The following is a 21,329-nucleotide window of genomic DNA, read 5'->3' as shown; positions in this document are numbered from 1 at the left end:
TATTTTGTATCAAAGATGCATAAAGGAATATTCAGCTCTGAAGGTCCCTTGTGAATGCAGATAGTCTCCATGAAATTCAATCTCAGCCATATTTCCAGAGGAGTGCCACTGAAACAGCTGTTGTCCTTTAAACACATTGGTCTTTAAGACATCCATGTCCCGGATCTGAGCAAGAAACACAAGACAAAGTAATGAAATAGTTATTACAGTCGCACATTTTTCCTCTTAAGCATTAAGCATATTGGAACAACAGCATGTGTTAAACAGCTTATCCGCACCATGATGTATGTAGACCGGGAGTTGGTGGAGTTGAATACTAATCCTATGTGAAGCGCCTGGATCCTGATCTTCACTGAGGGAGGGGCGTTGATGAGGACTCGACAGGTGTGGTTAGTGTTGGATGTTGTTGGATTCTCAAAGACACCAGTTGGGGAAAACAGCTGAATGTCACAGTCTGGGGCAAAGACATGATACATTTCATCTTTACAAAATATCATGGGCTGATTATGAAACAGTGGGCCGTGGCTACAGACATGCAAAAGGCCCCACCACCACATACAGTCATGGAAAAAAATATTTGACTGTCCTTGTTTTCTTCAATTTCTTGTTAGTTTTAATGCCTGGTACAACTAAAGGTACATTTGTTTGGACAAATATAATAACAAGAACATTTTCCATGGTTTTATCGATAATAACCAAAATCATAACCAAGAAAACTATGGAAAATGGCTCGATATCAGCTCTTAAATTAAAGTCTTATGATCTATTGTTATTGTTATCATTATATTTGTCCAAACAAATGTACCTTTTGTTGTACTAAAATGAACAAGAAATTGAAGAAAACAAAGGTGGTCTAATCATTTTTTCTATAGTTGTTTAGCCTCTTTTTAGAATTGTTTTGTGTCACTTTGTAGTCTGTTGTTGTTTGTCCCCTTCTTGTCATTGTGTATCTTTGTAGTCATTCTGTGTCTCTTTGAAGTTGATTTGTGTTTCTTTGTGGTCATTTGTCTCTTTGTAATCGATTAGTAGTTGATTTGGTCTGTTGTAGTCTTTTTGTGTCTCTTGCAGTTGATTAATTTTTCTTTGTGGTTATGTCAGTAGTTTTTGTAGTTGGTACGTGTCTCTTTTGAGTGATACCTACCTGGCCCATCCATCCAGGCAGGCAATGAATGTTAAATTTGCAAAACTAAAATGCTTAATATATTTGGGTGTTTCAGGTGTTGAATTAACAGTTTTTAGGCAGTTCAAGTGCTAAATGTCCCATTCAAATCACTGGCGAGGTGGGGGGACAAAAAGGCCAGTACAACACAGTTTAACGCAATAGCATAAACTATTGTAGCAGAATCAACCCCACTGACAGTCACAACAAGGGAAGAATAATTTAAACCTTTTTGGCTTCTCTGTATTCATTGCAGGATTTTGTATTGGATTGCATTAGACTGTGCAAGTATTCACAATATTGCATGCATCTCTCTAGATGAACCTTTATGTTGCAATAGGCTTAGTGCACTTATACTTGCATCCATCCCAAAAAGCAAGTGAAGCCTTATCCAATATTTTGAGATACAGAAAATTTAAGCCTTTTCGATTGAAAAAAAAAATCTCTGCTCTGAATGTGCTGACCACACAAACACTCTTACTCTGATGGTGGCTCTTCTTCATGTTTTTCTGTGAGCTGTAGGAGAACACGATACCATTCCCTCGGGTGAGCAGATTCTGACGCACCAGCAGGACGTTGGTTCTGGTGGTCAGCTCACTCCTCGCTACCTGCTCGCACTTCCTCACAAATGCCAGACGGTCAAAAAAAGCAACAAACTCCTCTGTAGAAACACAGGCAGAGTAATAGATGTTTCATTAGTTGCAATAGTCACATCACATTTTTAGGTATTTAATAAAACTTACTTTTTCTGCAGTTTAAGGAGCCAGATTCCACTTTAATATGAATGACCTCATCCAGGGGTCGACCTATGGACACTGTGCAGCGTCCACTCACGTCATTCAGGTCCACCATGCCTGATTCTTCCAGGAGTAGCTGTCCACATGCCCCTGGTGAAAAACAGATTCTGTAAAGGTAATCCTGCTGCTGCCTTCAGCTCTTACTGAGAAGGCAAGGCAAGTTTATTTGTATAGCACAATTCAACACAAGGTAATTCAAAGTGCTTTACATACACGTAAAGTTAAAAAGTAAGGGCAGTAGAGTACAGCAGATAAGTGTTAAAGTTAAGAGTACGCTGCAGTAAACAATAGGGTTTTTAGTCCTGATTGGGCAGCTTATGTGTACTAACTGGGTTTAGGTGTTGGGGCTGCTGTAGTGGAGATTGCTTCTGTTGAACTTGGAGAAGGCTGGTCCAGTGGTGTAACTGTGGCTGTGACATCTGAGGTAGGCAACACGTCTCCACATTCGCCCATGTAGCAGCCCTGGATGGTGATGGGTTTAGGCATGTGCATACAGAACAGAGGGCTGAGGGGCTCCGGCTTAGAGGGGCCCATACAGGACACAGGTCTGGACTGGATCCCGTATCCACAGGGTACTGAACACTGGAGGAGCCAGACAACGCAGCTGTGATTTTCTGCAGTCATTACGTTATACATACATAAGTGATGCCCCTTCAGGTAACTGTTTCAACCAAACCACCTGGATTGGTGCAATGTGTCTTGGTACATAATCAAGCTCAGTTCACAGTGTATTTTTTTACACTGGAATAGGATAAAAGGAGTTCTGAGACCTAGGAAAGAAAATGCTCTTAAAGAGCCACACCACTGTGCTTGCAAACTAAGCTATTTAATAAGTAATAAGTACAATTTATTATTTCTTTCTGGACATTTTTTTAATGCATATGAGAGATGTATTTTTTTCTATAATTCCTGATAATTGCAACAGGTTATTGGCTGTTTCCATACAATATGAAAATAATTTAAGCAACTGATTTGAAAAAGTCTTGCCTGGCCCTTTAAAACAAGATGTTGATTCAGTGTTATAGACAGTAATAAGCCACATAATTAGAATAATGAGAAAGTTACATTTCCAACTCATTTGACTTTGTTCTTATCTAGTATTATTAATTATTCTTCTTATCTAGGGCTACAACTTATCTTCAATGTTGATTAATCTGGCGATCATTTTCTCAATACCTCAATCAATTATTTTCTGTATAAAATGTCTAAATATAATGGGGTGAAAAGGATTCACAGATTTCCCAGAGCCCAAGGTGAGATCTTCACGTTTTGTTTGTCTGGGTCCAAAAAGTCAGAGATTTTCAATTTATACTGAAACCTCACATTTGAGAGGCAGGAACATGAAAATGGTTTACATTTCTGCTTTAAAAACTATTTAAATGATTAATAGATCAATCAATATGATGATTAATCAACTGATTGTTTCATCTTAAATCAGATCTAATCTAATCTGAGTCTTCTGTGAAATGTACCTGGCTCCATGGTTTCACCTCCCATCTAAAGGTGCAGACCTGCACCAGGCAGGGCACTGTGGTGGCTGCTTTGACAGCTGCATGGCAGTTTTGCTCCGGAACCACGCTCTCCTTGCCATGGACGAACTGGACACAAGACACAGTCCTCTGAGCTACACCCAAATCACAGGATGCTGAGCAGGGCGATGTGCTGTATACCTTCCACCTAGATGAATGACAGTAGTATTTAAATCATTTTACCTTTACAGAAATGTATTTCAAACGTGTGTGTTAGTGTGTGTTTCACCTTGCTGGGCAGCTGTGGGCGTTACATGAAACCACTGCTGTGGGTTTGGGAAAGTCACTGCACTCTGAATCCTCCACCACCACCTCCTCCCCTTCTGTTTCTCCGGCACAGTACAGCACCCTGTTGGCCACCCCTCCTCCACACGTTACACTGCAGACTCCTTGCTTAGACCGCCACCTGGTCGTTACAAAATGAATTGCACTGTTATTGCAGCTTATTTGAAAGATTGTGCATTCTTTCTCTAAAAAGTAGACAAAAATGGATTTACTGCATTATACTATACATTTCAAATATGGTGTCTCACATAGGGGGGCAGGGAGATGTGTTGCAGCTCTCAGACTGAGGTGGAGGTTTGGTAGAAGCATCACAGTGGACGTCAGTCACCCTCAGTCTGGTCTGGTGGTCCACACAGGAGAACCACACCTGCAGGGTCCCTACATAAGCATCAGGCTTTGGTTGACCTTATATAATTAGGGCATGCTGTTTCTGAGTGATGGTGAGTATGTTTTTTCACTTACCATTACCACAGGTCTTTGAGCACTGGCTGATAACAGGACTCCAGACATACACAGGAGTCTGTCTCGAGCGTGGCAACACGCCTGACTTCAGAATGGGATGTTCCTGCTCAAGAAAGACAGTGTTTAGAAACACTTCACATCTTGAAATGAGAGTGAGATTTTAGTAATTTTTTACTCTACCTCTCCCTTAGATTCCCACCCAATGGGACACACATCTACGACACAGGGCAAAGAATCAAGTGGTTTGAGCTGCAATGAACAAAAGCTTTGATCCACTTCAACATCCCGGCCATCGTCTGGCCGGACACATGTTACAACTCGTTTGGCTTCTCCTGGCCCGCACACTGCTGAGCACTCCCCTGGTTCTGACACACGCCATCTGTAAACATACAGTATGTGATAAATAGGTATGGTAGAGACAAGACTATGAGACAATGGGCCCCTGGGCACAGACATGCACAAGGCCCCACCACCTTGACTTTATAGTTGCTAAGTCTCTTTTTGTTGTTGGTTTGTCTCTCTTTGTGGTTGTTTTTGTCATTTTATTATCATTTTGAGTCTCTTTTGTGTTTATTTTGGTCTCTCTGAAGTTTTTCGTTGATTTGGTTTCTTTGCAGTCATTTTAAGCCTCTTTATAGTTGTTTTGTGTCTAGTTGTAGTCATTTTGTGTCTCTCGGTACCCATTTTATGTTTCTTTGTTGTCATTTTGAGTCTCTTTATGGCTGGTACGTGTCTCTTTGAATGACATTTTGCAGGTGAAGGCCAGGGGGCCTCTTGGCCCCTGTGCCAGGTAGGCCCATTCAGTAATCCATCCATCCATCCACCTAAGGATCAACAGTACAGTGTAGACTTCATACCTGGCAGGACAGTGTTGCAGGTTACATTTTTCAACAGTAATTGGAGCTGTATCAGGTGAGCATTCAGAATCTGGAACCTCCACCACATCGACTCCATGTTTCTGAACACATCTTACAGGACGCACTCTCTCTCCTCCAGCACAGGAAGCACTGCAAGGCCCAAACATGCCTGCATCCCACCTGTAAAATAGTAAATTATTAATGTAGAGCTATTTGTGCTGAGCTGTATGTCAGTCCAAAGGAACAAAGGAGCAGAGTTGAGAGTGAATCTCACCTGGGGGGACAGGGTGAGAGCTGACAGGTTGTGTGGAGTGGTACGGGGGGAAGGGGTGTTTCACAGTTGTGTTCCTCCAAATGTTTGTTGGTAGTTTCATCTACACAGACATTCACATGCTTCTGAATACCTGTAAAAAGAAAAAATACTTTTATTAAACTCTGTATGATTTCTCCTGAGTTTTGGGGCCCTGTTTTTTTATTTTCTATTTCTTTAACAAAATATGCTACATCCTATTTCAGGGCTATATTAGTGTATATACATTTATGGCAGAGGGGGAATTTTACAAGTCTTAATTGCAATATTCTTAAAGCTACAGATGAAGGTTTCAAGTTGCAAATAATGAGATTCACATTGGTAGAACATGTATAGGCAAGGCAAATAAAGGAAAAAAAAAAGATATATATACTGAATATATTATATTATTGGGTTTTTTGTACTATATGCGATCAGACAGTTTATCAGTCCAGAAGACATTTGGTGGTATTTGCAACTGAAAACCTCTGCAATCAGAACAATGACTAAATTAATTTGGCATATTCAACACTGCAGTGTCTTTGTAATAGACAGACATCGTAAGTATGGGATAAATGCTCGCTCAAAAAGGTCAATTTTTGCTGCACATTATCATACAAATGCCTCATCTCATTTGTAAAACCTAGTGTCTCCTAAAACAAGAGAGCTAGGACTTTAATATGCAATCAGTCTGTGAATCCATAATGACATCTTCCATCAAATATATTGTAATATGCTGGCTTTTGGTGCTTTTTAATAGACTCGTGATTCACAGTTACTTACCTGATCCACAGGAGACGGAGCAGGGTGTTGTGAAGACAGCCCATTTGCCTTTTGGTGCGATGTCTGTCAACTCACTCTCACTGTTTCTGGTAGGTACATAGAACTGGTAGCTTATGTTTGGATTTGTTTTCTCTCCATATTCTTTGCCATATTTGCGGTAGACCTGCAAAGAGAAAAATAATTATAAAAGTCAGATGTTGCACACAAGTTTTTTAAATTTTATTTCCACTGATCTGTCTTTCTTAACATTGTATAAAGGTTTAATGTGTGTACACATTTACAATTTTTGAGTTTTCAACAAGAAAGTTTTTTTTTTTTTTAGTTTATCTTTACTGACCTGTATGTTTATCTCTTCTGACAGCGGTCCTGACAGCAGCAGTTCCTCCATTTCAGGCAAAAGGTCAGGGGTCAGGTGGAGGCGGTACTCCAGGTGGTTATCATCCAGTGGGGAGGGGTGGATCATATTCAGTGCCATGCTGCCTATCCCAGACACAATATACTGATCCCCAACCATTACAGCTGCAGGCACAGAAACAACTTTTCATTTTAGTTTCTGTAAACACTGATGTAAATATATGTATGTCTTGTAAAGTGACGACGCTCACCCATGTGAGTGAAGAGAGGTGCCCTGTTGATAATGTGAACCTGAGTGGCATTCACTGGCAGAGAGAGGAAGGTGGTATACTCTGAAACAGAAAGAATCTAATCATAACTCATGGAAGATAACACAGGAATTTTATGGAAGACCTAAGAAGCAGGTGAGGAAAACTAAAACTGGTGATCCATCTTTTGAATGTTTGTAACTTGTTAAACATCTAAAAAAATAATAAATAAATAAATACGTTTTTCCATCCTTTCTCTCTTTTCATCTCTTTTCAATCTTTGTAATTTCTTTAAAATTAATTTGTGAAACAGAAAGGAAAAAAGTATTGCCAGATTTTTTAAAAAGTGACTTTTTGTCTGTGAGAACATTGTCTGTTGTTGTAATATTTATTTTGGCCACAAGAGGCGGAAGTGAACCAGTGCCCCATTTCTATATAGGATTAAAACCATTCATGTTTACTTACAGGTGACTTAAATTATTTTTTTAATGAAATTTATGAAATTAAAAATTGTTTTCTTTAAGCAGGAATTAGGGTTTGAACTATCATTATTAATTCATCTATTTGTTATTTTTTGCAGGAGTCAGTTAATTGTCTCTTTAACTGTCTTATTTAAATGAGTAATCGATAAGTAATGCTACCTTTGGCCTGACCACCAGTGTAGGAGTCAGATGTCAAACTGCAGGATGATCCATTGCCACCACACACCCCGCACACATCCCTCACTTTCTTTGAGTGCAGCACACCATCACAGCCAAACACCTGTAAACAGTTAAACATTTAAAAAGTTGAAAAACTGTGAAAAGTGTTGAATGAGTTCTGCTGTGTCATCTGCTGAGTCATCTTTACCTGGCATCTCCCTCGTAAACAAGCTGCTGTGGCGCCGAAGTGGAGCGGGCTGTCTGACTCACAGCGAGTCCCGTCCACAAACTGAGAGCCACGACTCACTATGAAGTTCTCTCCTTCTGACTGGCACATGTATCTGCACTGCTCATCCCCTGGTTACAATGAGAAGAGCCCACACAAAAATAGTGTTAGAAATAAAGGTTTTGTCCTTTTATATATATGGAAAAAATGTCTCTAAGCCCACCTCGTGCAAAGCCTATAGCAGGGATCCAGGTGTAGAAGGAGGCGGTGTTTGGTAGCAGGTAGAGGGGGTGGAGGTCTGTCTGGGAACACTGCTCTGCCATGAAATCCAGCTGGGTGCCCTCACAGGGCTGCAACAACAACAACATCAGGGTTCTTTTCTAACTTTTATGGCCTGATGGTGGTTTCTGTTTGCACCTTTATCCCCCATACCCTCATAGGCATTCAGAGCAAAATCGTTCTCTTCTTCAAAGATTGATTTTGAGGATAGCTCACTTTGCCCTAAGCTCATTGTCTCACTGTTAAATTACTTCTTTGCCTCTAATTCACTAAGTACTTCCATCAGTACTCTTGCATTTGGCGGCTACTTATGGGAGCACAGGCTAGGAACTGATGATAGAGGATCTTTATGCCTTCTGTTAGACCCATTTTTGTCTTTTTTAGATGAGGAGAGTGGATGTTTAGGGGGAGATAGCAGGTCAACAGTAGATGTCACAAAGAAGTGGTGTATTTCATGTGAAAGCTGGGAACCTGAAGATTCATTTGACCTTAGCTCTGTGTTAAGTTTTCTTGTCATAAATCAGTAATAAAAATGTGTTTTAGTGAGGCATCTATTCAAAAGTTGAAGTTAAAAGTATATCAGGGCTGAGGACATAATTATATGAGTATATGATCGTCATTTACCATGCTCAATTATGTCTCATAAGTTGTTAAAGCCATTTTTAGGTTGATACAATTTGTCATACAGAGTTGGTCCTGAATCTACACATTTTTGACCGCATGACCTTGAGGAACACCACAGAAAAATGTATGCTGATTTCATATCAAAACCTTTTGCCATTTTGGAGATTTCTGCAAGACTTTTATCTTTTGCCAATTGGAGGGTGAGCATTTTATTCTGGAAACTGCTGAGAAACCTCCATATTGTAAATATACCTAGGAAAGCCATATATCCTCTGAATGCTCCAGGTTTTATACATATCTCTATATACATATATTTTAAACAGTGATGTCAAGTTTCAAAAATGCTCTCTCTACAATGAAAAGGGGTACCATTGGGACGAACATCATCACACATGAATAAAATTGAGCTTATTAAATCCACAAGAGGTGTGTCAGAGGTCTCAGGGTTCTAGTCGTACCTAAATTATGCAATTCCAAGACACTTTAGGGATCCCAGTATACTTTTTGCGTGGGATTAGTATAAAATGGGCATGTCTGTAAAGGGGTGACTCATGGCTACCAATACAATCAATTTTCATTCAAATATATTTAGGTAAGAAGTTAAAGGATCCCTTTAAAAATGACTAAAATTTAGCCTAATCCTCTTCACAACAAGTTATCCTTACATGGTTGGTGCCAATGGATCCCTTAGGTGTACTAGTTTTATATGATACCAGTATCTTCATTGGTAGTTCAATCCTCTTAATTACAATAATGTAGGCTAGGATTGCTGGCATGCTACTTGGTCTCAGAGGGTTAAAAAGTGGGAGGATTGTACAATGATCCACTGAGTAAACAGTATTGACCTACTGTACTGTATGGAGACCCAGTGTAAACAGTAAGAATTTACCTGCTGGTGGCAAAGTTCAGCCTCAATATCCGGTCCCTCACAATCATTCCCTCCAAAAGCAGGTCTGAAAAATGACAAGACAAAATGACAAAATGCTGAGGTAATGCTTTCATCAAGTCATCCATAAACTCCACACTTTGAAACAGCCTTATCACACAAAGTACAGTCACAGGATCTCCAGCACTGCCTGTTACTCATGCTCGCATCACATTTGTTACCTTGGGTTATTGCATTTCCGGGTGCGGTGAGTAACTCCCCCACCACATGTCCGTGAGCAGGGGGAGAACTCAGACCAGTTGGACCATGAGCCATGCACCACCACAGAGGAGCTGAGCTCATCTGAAGACACACAACGCCCCTTCAGACACCACTGGAAGACAGGAATGCACTTCATGAACAAACATGTGTGGGCCTATTTTTGGTGAATACACAGAATCATTCAATGGGAGAATATTGCACCGAAATGACTCACTGATGACACAGCAGTACCTGATTAGGTGCACACTCTGTCCCGTCCAGCAGCGGGACCAGGAGACGTTTGCAGGAGCTGTTATCATCAGGGTTAATGTGACAGGATAGGACACGACAAGCTGGCTGATGGGAAATAAGAAGAATATTCAGGGTATATACAGAAAAACTAAAGTTGAATTTAATACCTTTAATACCTTCACAATATTTTTGAATACCAACACGACATTGGTCTGCAACTTTAGCAGCAAACGTTTTAACTACAGTGTTGGAGGTGACTTATTATAAATCTGTAACTGATTACTGTATTTATTTATTTTTACTTCAAGTCAAATAAAGTACCAATATAACAGTTGCTTGATACTTTTTGCTTTTATAGCAACACTGACCTAGACACAATTATTTGCCCTAAACCATGACAAAATGTTTTTTATTGTTATGTGTAGGGAGAGCACACACCACTTCTCCACCGCTACACTCTATCATTCTTTCTCAATGAAGGGGTACAAAATGACAAAGGTTTAAAAAAGTTGTGCTCCTGGCACTTAGCGGCAGATGGTTCGAAAATGTAATACATCGTTGGATGACGTTTATTACTTTCTTAATACTTTTTAACAGCCTTGTTTTTAGCTAATTTAATTTACTACCTTTTAAAACCCCGCAGCAACCCTGAACTGCAAAAATGACTAAAAGTGTGGAATATTTCTGAAGTTGAATGCCACCTGGTGCTATAAACTGCTATTACATGCTACTTACCAGGTCAGGGTTGGTGAAAGAGCAGGCTCTTGCAGTGCTACCAAAAGCTATACGGCACTGGTCATCCACTCCATAATATAGACCAGGCTTCCAGTCTTGTAGGGAGCCTCCCAGAGCAGGCAGGTCCTTTACACATTCAGCTTTCCCTTCACTGGGGACAACAACACAAGTGGCATCTCATTATCAAGTCCAGACTACTGCAGATTTGTGTCACATGTGTAAACTTCATGTGTAAACTTTTTATACTAGATGTAATGAGGTTTTCATGAATTTTAAATCAAAGATATGAAAAAGATATGACTTATAGATGAAAATCCCTTTCAACAGTGCCAGATCTGCATGATGAATTAGAGGCATTTTCATGCACAGCTGCTCTGAGCAGGTTGGCCCACCTGAAGAATGTGAGCAGCTGCTGTCTGCTGCAGGGAGACCAGGTCAGATCCACACTGTTGTAGCCTCCGTCAGAGGCCATCATGAACCCACTCCTGCTGCAGGTGTTTCCAACTCCGTCATGGTTTATGCCAAAACTGGGTGAAAGTTAATTAAATATAAAATATGTTGAATTTACTTTAATGTACACATATTTAAATCTATCTATTGAGATGCAATGTTAACGACTATGTTAAAAGTTGGTTGTAATATTTCAAAGTTTTCATCCCTTTTGCAGTGAATGCATGCAAGCTCCAGAATCTACTCTCTTCAATAAAACTGACAGTCAGGGTCGTGTACTGTTAATGAGGCGTAATGCATTCACTTGAATTATCTCATTAGTTCTCTGAAATAATGAGGTAATTATCCCATTAATCAAGAAAGAACAGCAGAATTTTGACACATAAAAAATCTGTTCTTGTTTTTCTGAATTAATTACATAATTACCTCACTAATTCAGACAAACAAGAATTTTTCTTCCATGAAAACTTTTCTCACAATTCCAAGATAATTATCTCATTAATTTAAAAAAAACAACAAAAAAAATAGGCAAATATATTTTAAGAAGAAAAACTTCTCGGAATTTTGAAATAACTAACTCATTAATTCATAAAAACGGAGACAGCATTTTTTTTCCCCCAAGAGAATGCATTATGCTTATAGTGATTTACTGAATTCTTTTTAACAAATAGCACAATTAAATAAATATTGTTTGAAGGTCTGTAAAACCCAAATAATTTAGAATAACTTTTCTGGAAACCACTATATGAGTTTGTATTTATTATGAGGAAAACCAGAATGTTTTTAAAGGAAATGCTCTATTTAAACACAAGTAAATATCCATTAATCATTTATTTATCATTGAACACTTAATTACCCACATTATTCTTCCTGACTGTCCAAGTTAGGGTAACAATTAATTTAAATTAATTTACTGAAGGGGTACCAACTGAGCACTGTCTCTAAGTTTCCTATGAATAGTGCAAAATTCAATAACTTTTATCTAGAAAGCTTATTGGAAAGTATTCAATAATCATACAACTGTGAAATAAACTGTTACCTGTGGCCAATTTCATGAGTGATGGTGATGCCCAGGTCAAAGCCTGTGTCCTCTGTGATCACACAGCTCCAGTCACTGGAGCAAGCCCCGCCCAGCTGCGCTACACCCCTGACCTGCTTGTTCCCATCAGGCAGCACCAGGTCATACCTGTGTGTGATGGTAAATATAAAGAAAAACATAGTTTGTTCAATCATAACATATTAAGAATACATACTTATAATACAGGCAGCTATATGTAACACACCTTGTAATGTATAACAGAAGATCAGCGTGCAGTGGGTCTGTGTCATTTAAGGGGTTTATCCTTCTGCCCCAGTCACACACACTTCTGAGAGAGGAGGTGATATTGGGAGACATTTGGATCTCTGGCTAGAGGAGTGAACACAGTAAAAAAAAAAATAAGGCACTGATAATAAAACACAAAGAAATGGAATGTAAGGTTATTTCAGAAATTCAAAGTCACTGTGGATAACAGCATTAGCTTAGTACCTGAATGTTAAATCACAAGAGCTTTAGGACTCAGACTACTGTACTACTGGTTCTAAAATCTGCTCATTTATAGACTTGACTCTACATTGAACTTACGACAGGGAGACATTTACCTCTGGCTCTGACAGGATGATCATACGGACCAGGTGCACCCTCATGTTGGCGCCCAGGGCCATGTCTCTCAACAGCTCGGAGGCCTGGGTGGAAATTAGAATATAAGTCAGATGGAAATATTTCCGCATGTTAAGGATGTAATGGGACTATAGCATTACAGTGCACTCTTTGTCTTTTTATGTCAACGTATCTGAATTGAGTTTTCTCTCTTCTTTTGTACTTTATTCAGCCCTATCAGTGTTGTTAGTTGTGTTGATTTATCTTTGTTCTACTCAGGGGTATAATTAACAAATTATATTGACTCCTGTTGCTCTAACAAAGTAGCTTTTTGTGTATCTTTTTAAAAAAAAATCTTAAGTGTTGAACTGCTGCATTTCAAGTCACATCTGTAGTGAATAGAAAAATCATATGGAAAAGCCCTAGAAAAGTGACACTGCATTCAGGTGACAGGCTGGAAAACATATGTTCATTGGCCGCTGAGGAGTTTGCATTGTTTAAACATCTCTGTGATGTCTGCTTTGGCAGCATTTTCTTCCGCTATTATTTACATAAGCAGTGGCATTTCATTTATTGTACATTTGTTGCCTAATAATGCTGATTGCACCCATCGCAGCATCCATAGCTCTTCTTTTATTCCTCTCTCACATTGTCCAGCATATTGCAGTGCAATACAGTTCCTGTAACCCAAACCCCGGTTCTAGAGAAGCATTTTGGAGTTTTACAGTGTAGTAAAAAAAAAAAAGACCACTGTAGGCTCTTCTACATGCTTGGAAAGGGAGGACAATTTTGTTGGTTGCAATTTGCCACCTCACCGCTAGGTGTCGCTAAATCACACACACTGATCTTTTGATACAGTTCATTTAAGATGTTCTTTAATTTAAAAGGTCTATCATTATATAAATTTTTTTCATAGCTGACCTAGTTTTGACTTTTATCAATATGCAGCCTTACACACAGGTATGTATGTGACTGACTGACTGACCACACGTTGGTGGTGCAAAAGTACTATTGTTCCTCTAAGGTTTATTATATCATTAAGCGTATTATTACTTGTTTGTATTATTGGGACAAAAGCATACTAACTATTAATATCCCAAAAAATTCACAAAATAGACACTATCATAAACAATTACTGTAACACATTGCCCACATCACAAAATCACATTGACCAAACGCAGTCAGCATATACTAGGTTTTAACCTCGTCAAGTAATTGAACCTGTACTTGAGTAAAACATTCTGATATCTTTACATCCCTGGTTTCAGTACATATTCCCATAGATTTGTTTTGACACATGTAAATCAACAGATCAGAGGCTGCTGTGTTCAGACTTACAATGTTGAGATTGGTGAGGATGTATCGTTCTGTGTCCTGCTTGTGGACCTGCTGGACATCAGGCCCCACGACCACCAGTAGTTCCAGATGTGTGATATCAGGCATTAGTGCTGACCGACGTAGCCGCCCATTTACTGTAAATGAGGAGAAGACTATGTGTATCATACCTGGTACTGTAAGATAGGGTTTTACTGTGCATGTCACACTTCATTACACAATCACAAAAAGAAGATAGTTGTCACTGCATTATCTTCAACTGAGCCATAAAGAGACATACCTGAGGCAGCAGGAGAAGAAACTACACCTCTTTGACTTGAGGAGTGATGAGAAATCTTAAAGAGAAAACAAACAGGAAACCATTTTTAGGTCCTTGCAGCAGCTTTAAAATTTAGATTTGAGGCCCAAATAAATAATAAAAGAACCAAACTATTTTAGAAATTTTGTTGTTTTCAGTGACTGCCATGTAAATCCAGTAAAACATAGTTATGGCTCTCTGCAAGTTGTGGGTTTTCACTGGATGATAAACAGTTTAAAGTTGAAAAGTTCAATGTACTTTGCAGAAGTCCTGAGCAGAGGAATCACTAACCGCAGTGCTCCTGTTCACCCGCAGCTTTCCACCTACCTCGTCCAATGGAGAAGTCATTAGAGCGGCGAAGCCAGGCCGCAGTAACAGCAGACAGAGTAAAGTCGTAAAAAACATGTTTCCCCTCTTCCTGTGCGTCTACCTGCTCTGCTTTAACACCAGGACAATATGTGATCCTCCTCTTCAGCAGGACAGAGCCCAGCCAAGAGGCTATGAGTAACATGTGTTTATGTAAACAGTAGGGACAAAGTTGATGAGTGACACACGTCATTTGCTATTTTTTTCTAACTTTGGGACCCAGAGGACAGCCCTCATTGCCTGGGGTTTCTTTTATTTGGTTGGACAATGAGGAATTTGTGTTATTGCTTGCATTTCGTCACGTGAAAAATGAAAACCATGGATAGGTTACTGAATACACGCAAATGTATCTCAAGAAGAGCCACAAAATGACCAAAAAATTAAACAAAAACAACCATAAAAAGCCAGAATTGACAAAAAAAAGACACAAAACAACCATAAACTAAATAAATAAATTACTACAAAGAGACTAAAAACCCACAAAAAGAAAGGTGGCTACAATGAGATACAAAAAAGACCAAAATGAACTCAAACAGACATAAATTACTGTAAAGAGACAAAAAACAACAAAAAAGACACAAAATGAGCAAAAAAGACACAAAATGACCACAGACAGAAACAAATTCCTATACAGAAACACAAAACAACCAAAAAGAGACACGTGGCTACAAAGAGTTACAAAACACCCCAAACACACAAAATTACCTTAAAGAGACACAAAATCACAAAAGGTTGCATAACTACTACAAAGAGAAAGAGGTTGTGGGGCCTTTTGCGTGTCTTAGTCTAGGGATCCATTGCCTTATAATCCACACATGATGAAAACTATTACAATCCCTTCAAACTTTCTGTATTTGAAACATTTTGATGAGGAGAGAAATCAGGAATGGCAGCTGCACTTTTTATTTAGTCACCAAAATCCAACCCGCATTTATACAGAGGCCTTTCACAGCTGCAATCACTGCTGAATTAATTCCAATTATCATGAACCACTTTGTGTGTTGTTTCCTGTTTTAGCCATTAGAGGGCAGGCATGATCCTGTGGTTGGACTGAACATAAGCACATACACACACACAGACACACAGACACACACACACACACACACACACACACACACACACACACACACACACACACTCCTCCACAAGAGTGTAACAAAGTAACATCCCTTATGTCCATAGCAGACATAAAACCTTATCTAATGCTAAATTGCAATTGGAAGGAAGGAAGAAGATTCACAGTGGAAACAATAAAACAACAACAGTAAAACTGACAAGCTTTATCCTCTTGGTCAGGGCTATAATTATTTTCCTGTACTACTTAAACTGGGCCAGATGGGAGATGTTTCTCTCTAGATTACACTATTAGTAGAGGTTTTAAAAAAATAATTTGGCAGCAGGGAATTACATTTAAAGATATCATTATGCTTGACTACTTTCTTTTCTTTTGATGATACAATTACAGCAAAACTGGGCCCTACAGAGTGTCCTACTTCTGATGGAGCTCGCTTAATGGGCAACATCTTCCTCCTGCCATAATAATGATTTTTAAAAATGTCCAGAAATAACCAGGATGTATTCCACCTTTTCAGATAAACTCTACAATGTTGTTTTCACCATATTGCAAAAAGTGTTTGTCCTCTTTCGCTTCTCCTCTCCATCCCATTCCTTCCTGAGGGGGTGTAGTTTATCTCCATAAAGCTAGGATTCAGGCTCCATCTGCCATTAGTCTGCCAGATATCTGCCTGTTGTCAGTCTGAATTAACAGCTGGGTGTCACAGGCATTACACCAACATTGCTGCTCCAATAAAACCTCAATGCCCTGCTGGATTTACTGAGCACAACAGACTGTGATAAGTGTTGTTGGATCCTCATACCCATGTCTGTTCAGAGGAGGGTAGTGATTGTATATTTATGATTCTAAATTATATATATCTAGCCATATGGGATACTCAAGTGGGTACAACAGATGACGCCTCGGGAAAATGTTGTTTAGTTGCAGTTAGTGAAGAAGGAGGAAGTTGCTCATGGAGTGAAGTTAATCATAGAAAACTGATGATCTCTCTTTGAAACGGACAGATTTTTTGCCATTTTTCTGATGCAAATTATTAAAATCTCAAATTATTTTGCTCCAAATGTTGCTTGTTATTGTCTTTTGGCGAGCTAGATTTTGTATTGTGCAGCCCGACCTCTCAGTGTTTCATTTGGACATGCATTTATGTAGAGTGGCTCCGGCTTGTACATAAAAGGATTCTAGTTCATCTGCTGCCCTTTGTCATTCCCTCCATCTGTCACACTGTTGTAAAAGATTAATGTGGGCAAAAACTATAAATGTTCACCTTCCCATCACACAAACTCTTTTTTTATTTGGACAGTCTATGTAGGTGTATTTGTTTTGGTTAAAAAAATGATTGAGGATGTTATTTCAGTAGCTGCAGTAGTTTTTTCTCCCAGCTGGAAATCTTGCTTTCTAATAAAGTGATGGACTGAATAATGAAATTGATCAAATCTCTTGCTTTTTCTTTTAAATGAAAAAAAAAAGATCTCTGTTGGTTAAATCTAGCATGCCTTTTATGTCTGACTCATTGAAGCTGCATTTCTGTTCGGTATGTGACTATTTATAAAACTGCCAGAGTGATGGATCAGATGTTGAATCAAAGTTAGAGCCATACATAAAAATATCACCACCAAATGGTCACAACATCCGCTTTTGAAATATATGGATGTTTCTCTCAATCGTTATGAGCTTTATTTATATATGCACAACTCTGTCTTCAAGTTGTCATATAGGAAAACTCACGAATATTTCCTCCTGCTGATGGAGGTTTTACTACCTTCTTGTGTTTCTGTTGCTAATTAAGACAAATATTGTGTTGATGGTATATTGTCAGCCCGGAGATGATGACTTTCCAGCCTGTAATGCAATACTGAGGGTGCTAAAAATTCTGTGGCAATACAAAATATCCAGATATTTTCCAGGCAGTGGTTTCCTCCCAGTAGTCTCCCAGCTGTGTTAACACATGTCAGCATATCATGGTGATGCAAAGACGCTGCAGGGGCACTTAATGATGCCCCTGTGCTGATGATGATTTAATGATCATGGTGTGTGCTTTCTGATAAATGGACAACTATCTGCAAGTCATTACATTTTTTTTATTTTTTTTAAGGTGAAGTGCTTTAATGTGCATTGGAATGATAGGAGGGTAAAGGAGAAGCGACAGGCGTTTTTTTAGGCTCTGCAATGGAAATCCAAACTTAATAATATATATGACTATTAAGGAAAAGGAAATGAGGATAAGGAACTTTGATGAGTTTAAATGAGGATCTTTTGGTCTCTTGAAACTAAAATCTATTGCAATCTATCAGTGATAAAGCTGTGAGCAAAAACTTATGACATTTCCTTTAAAACACCTCCTCCAGTTCATGTGTTTGATGACACAAATATAGTCAGAATTTATGGACTTAAGATCTATATTGGTCTAAGTATTTTGTTGTAAACTGTGCAATAAAAGTAATCTGAGTTCCATTTAGTTTACCCACTGGAGTTAAAGATAAATTATCCCTAAAAGGAATCACGGCTGCTCTCAGGTCGAAAGCATAAAAACATTAAACCCTCCATTAATTTACCCCATTTTGCACTCGCCTGTTTCTCCTGTGCTCAGCCTTGTTCCCTCTATTCCTATGAGACTACTGTAACTGCAGTTGACTGCAATAAGGGACTGCAGGGAAGGGTACTGACTGAATACTAAGATGGCCAAGCCACACAGCCCACATTTAGATCCAACCCTCCCATGAATGGGCAGATAGCTCCTATTGGGCTGCAGAATGATAGTGTAGCAGTTGTTAATGGACAAATGGTATAACTTAACATCTGTTGGCATGCAGCTGATGGGACCAGAATATTAATAAGCTGCACGTGACAATGTCTGATAGCAAAGTTCGGACTCACGCACAAGCAACATGAGTAACAAGCATGAGTAATACCATGTGATAAATTGAGCCTTGTGGGAAAAACGACTTGTCCTTGTATCCTTCATGCAGTCTAATAAGCAATCAATACTTGTGAAGCCTGCAGAAAATTCATCTTTTGCTTCAAACCAATCTGATTTTCTTTCCTTCTCCCTTAGCAAACATAGTTGTATATCTGAAATCATTTTTCCTCATTGCCATACTGTAGTGTTCCTCAGCTGGCCCCATGTTCTGCAAATCAGTAATTATAGTAGGCTATGTTTAGATAAACTCAACCTGAATTTTCCTGGTATACTCCCTCAATTTGACATCCCACTCAAGCTTTAAGATTTGCCTTCTAGTCTAAGACTTGCAAGATACCTGGCTTGCTGGACTTTATTATACAATGGCTACCAAAATAACTATTAGAGCAACCTTTAAAATAACTTATTTTATGTAAAGCTCTTAAGTCTTACACATCAGTCTAATTGTAACATAGAGTACTGCTCGTGCTGTGAAAACAGTCATAGCGTGTCTTGGTAGCTCTCAAGGGAGCTTTTTAAAAACTGAGAAAATTACCCCTATGATGTCATCATGTGGAGAGAATGATGTCATCAGGGTTGTGTAAACTTCAAATATTTCTCTGTTAACACCTTGTTGGCTGAGTTAAAAGGATCTGGGCATTTAACAGGCTGTGGTTTAATGGGCTTTTTTGCTTCCAGGGGTTAAATGACCATGAAGTGGCAGCCGTGATAATAGCTGAGAGCAACCATTCTCAATGTGGCTACCATTTCATTATACCTTTGTGACTGGTATCTTATATTCCCTTTTTCATTTAAATTCTTATCTTGGTAATGAAGTTGTCAGCCAGGACACACTGGGCCAAGTATCCAAGGTGGGCTTTTAGTAGTCCAGCTTCTCCACATCTTTTTGGAGCCTCATGATGTTTTCCATTGAGTTCAAGAAAAGGTTGTTAGGAAAAGACTTAAGTTGTAATTTTTGACTATAGACCAATTCAGTGTTTACCAACAATGATGACGTATTTTGTGGGCAGAGCCTAACTGGTGGCAGAAAGTGACAGTTAGCTAGTGGTCCTAGCCCTGCAAGCGGTACAGTTTTCAAAATAATATGAATCATCCAGATGTTTTTCTGGATTATTTTCATGGTTTGTTAGCAAAAGACAGTTACGATCTATGAAAACAATAAGAAAATAGAGGTCACAGAAGAGTTTCAGGGGTAACGATGTCTTGCTGTGCCGTTGTATGTCAGAACAGGAATAGTAAAAAAAGAACTTGCCTTCATTCTTATTGATTACTTTGTCAAAGACTCCCTTTGAAGCTTGACAGCAACCATAAATGTCTCGGTCCAGCTTCAAAAGGCGTCTATATGAATGAACGCCAATTTTTAAAAAAAAACTATTTCTGTTTTGACGTCCAACAGCACAGCAAGACATTACCCGCTGAAACTCTTCTGTAACCTCTATTTTCTTATTGTTTTCATAGATTGTTATTTTTTTCCACAGTTTCTGCCATGCGCATGCAGCTGCTAGTGTCGAAACATGATGTCTACTCCAAACTGGTCTATTCAACCACAGCCAGGGTCTACCTGAAGACTTCACTTTGTTGCATTATGGGAATTGTAGTGTCTTTTTTGAGCTTGGCCATCATAGAACTACTACTGAGGAAATTTCAGTTTTGACCATTTTTTAACATTTTTCTTTCTTATGAGTCACTCAACCTTAATGAAAGTAAAAACTTTAATAGCTATTTTACATAATTTTACAATAGTATCCAAGCTAATCATTACAGATGACAAACAAAACATGTAAAGTCAATAAGCAACATAAGGCCTTTTGAGGATAATAATTGTGAAATCAACACATCCTACAAATAATGGCCCACTAGATTTTAACTTAACCCTCTGGAGTCTCCAAAAGTTCTTCATCACATCCAGACGTAAAAACAAAGCAGCGTAGGAGCCCTACTGTAAATTTACCTCTTAAGTTCTGGCTGTAAACTTCATGAGGCCAGTATCAGTTTGATGATGATATACCAAGTAAAACTGGAGACAAGGTCAAATATATTTCGTATAAAATAACAGAACTGGATGTAACCCTCTAATATGTTAAATTTGCAACCTGTGTTCACATTTGCAACATTTAATTTTTTTATTGAGCATGATAATGTTTTGAAAGTAAAAAAAAAGATTCAAAATCACATTTTATGTTGGACTAAAGGACTAAAAAAGACACAAAATGACCAAAAAAGACACAACATAACAAAAAAAAGACACAAAAGACACAAAATGACAAAAAAAGACACAAAAAGACACAAATTGACCAAAAAAAGACACAAAATGACCCAAAAAGACAAAATGACTTAAAAAAAAGACACAAAATGACTAAAAAAAGACAAAAAATGACCAAAAAAGACAGAATGAAAAAAGACACGAAAAGACATTAAAATGATTAAAAAATGGATATAACAGCTCAAGACTCCATATAGTTAATCGTACACATAATTACACACACTGGTGCAGTGATTAGCTAATAAAAAGGTAAAGTACCTCCAGTCATAGCATAATGAAAAACAAGGAGATATATATGAGCCATGCGAACCCCCGTCGAATGACTATCCAGAAATTAGCT

General features: G+C 38.6%; 1 protein-coding gene across 1 annotated transcript; it reads right to left on the bottom strand.

Annotated features, from left to right (window-relative positions):
* Nucleotides 1-9: 9 nt before the first annotated feature.
* adamts13 (ADAM metallopeptidase with thrombospondin type 1 motif, 13) lies at nucleotides 10-14,874 on the bottom strand. Its single transcript, XM_059337417.1, has 29 exons — nucleotides 14,696-14,874; nucleotides 14,351-14,405; nucleotides 14,074-14,207; nucleotides 12,738-12,821; nucleotides 12,380-12,504; nucleotides 12,136-12,282; nucleotides 11,039-11,173; nucleotides 10,647-10,797; nucleotides 9,912-10,016; nucleotides 9,641-9,792; nucleotides 9,423-9,486; nucleotides 7,854-7,980; nucleotides 7,613-7,761; nucleotides 7,405-7,525; nucleotides 6,767-6,847; nucleotides 6,499-6,680; nucleotides 6,162-6,324; nucleotides 5,364-5,493; nucleotides 5,090-5,269; nucleotides 4,413-4,611; nucleotides 4,233-4,335; nucleotides 4,019-4,148; nucleotides 3,715-3,891; nucleotides 3,429-3,633; nucleotides 2,286-2,538; nucleotides 1,903-2,046; nucleotides 1,641-1,820; nucleotides 279-454; nucleotides 10-165 (listed from the first exon to the last, which is right to left on the bottom strand). Exons 1-29 carry the CDS (start codon nucleotides 14,771-14,773, stop codon nucleotides 10-12), a joined length of 4,086 nt encoding a protein of 1,361 aa, XP_059193400.1. The 5' UTR covers nucleotides 14,774-14,874.
* Between the last annotated feature and the right edge of the window lie 6,455 nt (nucleotides 14,875-21,329).

Source organism: Centropristis striata, chromosome 7 (assembly GCF_030273125.1).
Source record: "Centropristis striata isolate RG_2023a ecotype Rhode Island chromosome 7, C.striata_1.0, whole genome shotgun sequence".
Taxonomy (NCBI): domain Eukaryota; kingdom Metazoa; phylum Chordata; class Actinopteri; order Perciformes; family Serranidae; genus Centropristis; species Centropristis striata.
This window is presented reverse-complemented; position numbering and strand designations above follow the sequence as displayed.